Genomic DNA, 5900 nt, shown 5'->3' with positions numbered 1-5900 from the left:
CCTCTTTTCTTTCTGTCAGGTGGCATTGAATGGTATTCAGTTAAAGGCTGCACAAAGAACATAACAGAGTGCTTCAAGAGAACTATCAAACGGCGTGAGGAGGGATTGGGGAGGGAGGCTCTTTAACGTCCAAAATCCAGACCGGGCACAGTGACTCAGGCCTATAATCCTAGCACTTTAGAAGGCAGAGGTGGGTGGACTGCTTGACCTCAGGAGTTCAAGACCAACCTGGGCAACATGGAGAAGCCTTGTCTTTACAAAAAAAAAAAAAAAAATTAGTCGGGCATGGTGGCTCGCACCTGTTTTCCCGGTTACTCAGCATGGAGGCTGAGGCAGGAAACTTGCTTGAGCCCAGGAGGCAGAGGTTGCAGTGAGCCAAGATTGAACCACTGCACTCCAGCCTGGGTGACAGAGTAAGACACTGTCAAAAAAAGAAAAAAAAAATCCTAAACCCCAAAGTTGTAAAGGAAATAATGAATACATTTGAATATATGAAGATTTTAACATTTATAAAATGTGTGATAATTCCAAAATGTAAAAGATAAGGAATTAACTGGGTAAACGTATAAGAAATATAGATAACAGGGAAAAAAATTAATATTTATCCAGAATAAAAAACTTCAAAAACAATTTTAAAAAGCCCAACAATCAAGAGTAAATACCTTATTAAAGGAAGTACGAAGGCAATTCCCAGAAGAATAAATATAAGTAACCTACAAATATAAAAGCCTGCTCAACCTTGTTAGTAAAAATCAAGGAAATGCAAATTATGAAAACAATATAATATTTTTAACCCATCAGATTGGTAAAAGATATGAAAGTTTTATTATATCAGGAGTTAGTGACAGTATGGGAAATGGGAATGCTCATGCATTTTCAATGACAGCTTAGATTGGTTCAGCATCTTTTTAGACAATTTGTGAATTTCCATTAAAATTTTAAATAAACACAGTCTTCGATAAAGCAATTCTATTTCTTGGTATCTACTGCAGAAAAATATTTATATATAACACATGTATCAAGGTTATCATTGCAGCATTACATTTAATAGTAAAGTAATATAAATGACCTAAATGGTGTAGGCGCGGTGGCTCATGCCTGTAATCCCAGCACTTTGGGAGGCCAAGGCAGACACATCACCTGAAGTGGGGAGTTCGAGACCAGTCTGACCAACATGGAGAAATCCCATCTCTACTAAAAATACAAAATTAGCCAGGTGTGGTGGCTGTAATCCCAGCTACCCGGGGAGCTTAGGCAGGAGAATTGCTTGAACACGGGAGGCAGAGGTTGCGGTGAGCCAAGATGGTGCCATTGCACTCCAGCCTGGGCAACAAAAGAGAACGCCATCTGAAAAAAAAAAAAGAAAAAGAAAGAAATGACCTAAATGTTCATCTGTAGGGAACTATTCATTAAACTGTGTTATATGCAGGCCTTTGAGTGCTAAGCAACACTCAGAATGAACTAGATCCCTTTGTTAACATGGAGGAATCTCTAACACATATTGAGTGGGAAAAAATTCAGTTGCCAATAAGTACGGTCAGTATACCACCGATGAATAAAAATTCACAAAACAATTTTTCTGTGGAATTGGAAGGAAAGAACAAAAATTAGAGGGGATCAAAGTTAGTTTGGAGAGAGGATGAGAATCATGGGGTAACATCGCAAGGTGTTTTGGTATTAAGAGGGTTACTTGAGTTCTGTTCAGTCTTTCTAGTCTAGGTCCCCTCTCTAAGGTCAGTTCTCCCGTCTGCTAGTCACAGCCCGTTCTTTATGGAATGGGAAAGATATCCAGACCCCCTGGGCCCATGAGATGTTGGCTCTTCTCTTCCTGAATGTGGCCAGAGTCATCTAGCCAGATGGACACCAGAATTAGGATTAAAATACTCTATGTATAAGAAAGAGCCTGGAAGCTTATTCAACAAAATATTAACAATAGTTCTTGATGGGTCGAAGGCCTGGAATGACTACAATGTTGGGAAGAGCAGTTTCCTCATTTGGGAATTTTGCCATTCACACTGATGCAAAACAAACAACTGAACTTCATGCTTTTGATAGTTTTATCAATAGGGTTTCTCAACTTTTGCACTATTGACATTTTGGGCAGGTGAATTCTTTGCAATAGTACTGTAGGATGCACAGCAGCATCGTAGCTTCTACCCACTAGATGCCAAGAGCACCTGCGACCCCACCCTGCCGCCCCTACCAGTTCTGATAACAATGTCTCTGGGTATTACCTGATGTCCTGGGAAAGGGACAGCAAAATCATCCCCAGCTGAGAAACCACTGTTTTGTCCAAGTTAGCAATCATCACGTTTTGCTTTGGGGAATTGCTCCTTTTGTCCTCCTACCTACAACTGAAGCTGGGGTGGTAGACTTACAGGATGTTACTGTCACTTATTTTGTACTTGTGTGCATTTTTTGTATTTTCTACAGTGAACATGCATTACTTCTTTAATCGGGGAAGGAATTAAGTGAGGTTATACATACGCCTCCATTTCTGAGAGGCACTTAACACATCTAAAGGATGCTTCTGTACATTCAGCCCTTTGAAAAACTCAACGACCTGGGTAAAACTGAGGGATGATTATCAGGAAGCTTCAAAACAGCTAGCACTTCAGAAATTCTACATAGTCAATGGCAATTGCATGGCTTTTATAATCTGAGTTTGAGAGCTTTTTTGTTTTACGGTTTCAAAGCTTGTGTATGCAATGTACCCAACTACAATAGTCTAAGTGGGAGCTCTTAAAGGTAAAATAATGAAATGAACCATTCTTAATGGTGGACATGCTAGATTCGTATCTTGATAAAACTAAACTTTTTGCTTAGTATTCTTTTTAACCTAATAGTTATCTGCAGCATCTGAGGCCACATAGGTTGCACCTCCCAAGAAATTTCCTTACCTCTTTTCTTTCTGTCAGGTGGCATTGAATGGTATTCAGTTAAAGGCTGCACAAAGAACATAACAGAGTGCTTCAAGAGAACTATCAAACGGCGTGAACTTGTATCTACTCACTGCTGCCGTCGTCCTTTGTGTAATTTCTGAGTCAGTGGCCCATATCTAAAATGCTTGGCAGATCAATCAGTCTCGAAGCCTGACCTGGCTATCACAAAATGATGGCTACTGTCAATTAGCCCACTTCAGAAACCTCAGACCCTTGTAGATGGAAGGAATTTTGGTCTGAAATTGACTTTGGTTTTCAATATTCCCGATGCCTCCCCCACCACCTCCAACTCATCTGAGAAATATCCCTTTCAACACCATTTCTGTCCTCTCCTCCTTCTGCTTAATTTACCTTCCTACCACAAGGCTACAAAGAAGTGAAAATGTTAATGATTCTCCAAGTCAAACTACGTACAGGTCACCTCTAACTACTTTTGTTTCCTCATATAAAATCCTACAAAATATGGTTACAAATGTTTCACAACACGGCAAGTGACCTGAGAATATTCATTTGGTTTCCAAAGCAAACTGCCTTGCTCCTTTGGGGTGGTTTATGGTATAGAAGAAACTGATTTAACATATACTATAGGAAAAATAAAAAATAAGCCATAAATCAGCAAACCAGGCCTCTGAGGAAAGGATGAACCCAAACAGGAAAGGGCTGAGGCAGGTTACGGTAGGGCTGGCCCTTATTTCTTCCATCTCCCTCAGAGTTTATACAAATTTTGAATTTTCCACACCTAACCATGCCTAAATGCTTTGGCTTGTTCAATTTTGGCAGATTAAGCCGTTCAAGGTCAGCAGAGCAGTAAGTTCCCAACCACAGGGAATTTAAAAGGAGTAGGGACGTGCTTTGAACTACATTTCACATTTTGTGATCATTACATCTTCTATTACAATGCCCTACTTTGGCAGCAGGAAGAGTACTGCATTTTACAATTTCATTTAAAACTCTCTTTCTCTGTATTTTCAGAAGTTTGAAAATTCAAAAAATAAATAATAAATGTCAATAAAATCTTGTCTGTCTTTTTCTCAGGACTTAGGACCACATTCACATAGTGAGCCCTCAACAAATGCTTCTCTGTAAACTTGGAACAAAAACAAGCATTTTGTTTTAAGTCCAAGAAAGCTAGATCTTTTCCCTTCAGGCCCGTTTCAACTATATTCCTTAGACCATATCTCTGAGACTAAGAGAAGAAAAGTCTCCATCCTGAGACTGAAATCCTGTTCCCCTTATTCTGTCATATTTTGCCATAGCCACATTGATGAAGAGTGGATACCTTAGATCAGTGAATTTCATGAAAATTTAACTTTTATTTCTCTTAGGTTTTTTATTTAATCTTATTTTATTTTTTGAGATTGGGTCTTGCTCTGTCACCCAAGCTGGAGTGTAGTGGCGCGATCACAGCTCACTGCAGCCTCAAGCTCTCAAGGCTCAAGTGATCCTCCCACCTCAGCCTCCTGAGTAGCTGGGACTACAGGTGTCCATAACCACGCCCCCACTAATTTTTGTATTTTTTGTAGAGATAGGGTTTCATCATGTTGTTCAGGCTGGTCTTAAACTCCTGGGCTCAAGCAATCCACCCACCTTGGCCTCCCAAAGTGCTGGGGTCACAGGCATGAGCTACCGTGCTGGGCTTTAGTTTTTTTTTTTAATGTTACCTTATTTACTCAATATCACAGTGGTGGGGAATGACAAGATCACTTACTCCATCACGAACTCCAGAGTGCTTCCCAAGCCTAATTCACAATCCAGGTGATGTACTGAGAGGAGAACTAGGGAGCAGGTGCTACCTTTTTGGTTCACTAAGTATTATAGCTGCTAACCTCGGCAAGTCCCGCCAGCCTCTCTACACCTCATTGTTGGATCACACCATCTCTTACATTTCCTCAAATTCTAACATTTTATGACTCAACATCAAGTAAGACCTTTTTCTTGTTTTCTTATATTAAAAATAAGACTTGATGCTGAACACAGCTCAAGATACGTTCTGATTAAATGACCATTGTTCACCTGTTACCAAAACACCATGTTTGGTCCAGGTTCTGCTGCTGGACACACAGAAAGCCAATCACTGAGACGAGTATTGCCAAGGAAGAAGGCTTTACCAGGGTGCTGCAGCTGAGGAGATGAGAGCTCAGTGTCAAACCCATCTCCCTGACCCACTAAAACAAAAGGTTTACATAGCAGGGAAGAAATGTAACCATGTGTAAGAAAACAGGAACTAGGGAGGGGCAAATAAGCAGTCCCGATGAATGAGGGGTCTGGCATCTCATTGTCAGGACCCTGGTGATCTGGTGAGTTTCAGTTCTTTGATACCCTTTTTCAGAGGTCTGAAGGTCCTTTCCTGAGGAGGGAACTCAGATAAAACTAATGTTTCAAACTTTAAGACCAGAAGGGTCGCTGGGGCGTGGGGGCTCATGCCTGTAATCCCAGCACTTTGGGAGGCCGAGGCGGGCAGATCACGAGGTCAGGAGATCGAGACCATCCTGGCTAACACGGTGAAACCCCGTCTCTACTAAAAACACACAAAAATATAGCCAGGTGTGGTGGCACATGCCTGTGGTCCCAGCTACTCAGGAGGCTGAGGCAGGAGAATGGCCTGAACCCAGGAGGCGGAGCTTGCAGTGAGCCGAGATCGCGCCACTGCATTCCAGCCTCGGGGACAGAGTGAGACTCTATCTCAAAAAAAAATAAATAAATAAATAATAAAATTTTAAAACATAACACAGAAGGGTCCATTTTTGTGTTTATCAAAAAGAACAGTCCACGTGACTATGGAGTCAATTTCACACCCAGCTCTGTATAATCGATGAAAAACAGGAGAAATGCCAGCCACCAGAGCAGTGACAATCACAGAAGCAGTTTACCCGCCTGCCAGTTTGACCCAGCAGTCACCATGGAAACAAAAATAACTGACAACTTTGGTGTGGTAGACTGAATGATGGTCCCCCAAAG

At 41.2% G+C, this 5900-nt stretch overlaps 1 protein-coding gene across 1 annotated transcript in view; it reads left to right on the top strand.

Moving 5' to 3' along the window:
• Positions 1 to 3043, top strand: part of LOC105532095 (chromosome unknown open reading frame, human C9orf57) — a 16728-nt gene extending 13685 nt beyond the window's left edge. The window contains exon 3 of the mRNA XM_011970200.1: positions 2919 to 3043. Coding sequence (XP_011825590.1) covers positions 2919 to 3043 — 125 coding nt within the window. The remainder of the gene's footprint in view (positions 1 to 2918) is intronic.
• The last annotated feature ends 2857 nt before the right edge of the window (positions 3044 to 5900 follow it).

The sequence above is a fragment of the Mandrillus leucophaeus genome, unplaced genomic scaffold (genome assembly GCF_000951045.1).
Source record: "Mandrillus leucophaeus isolate KB7577 unplaced genomic scaffold, Mleu.le_1.0 Scaffold93, whole genome shotgun sequence".
NCBI lineage: Eukaryota > Metazoa > Chordata > Mammalia > Primates > Cercopithecidae > Mandrillus > Mandrillus leucophaeus.
Note: the sequence above shows the minus strand (reverse complement) of the source record. Positions and strands in the feature narration are given on the sequence as shown.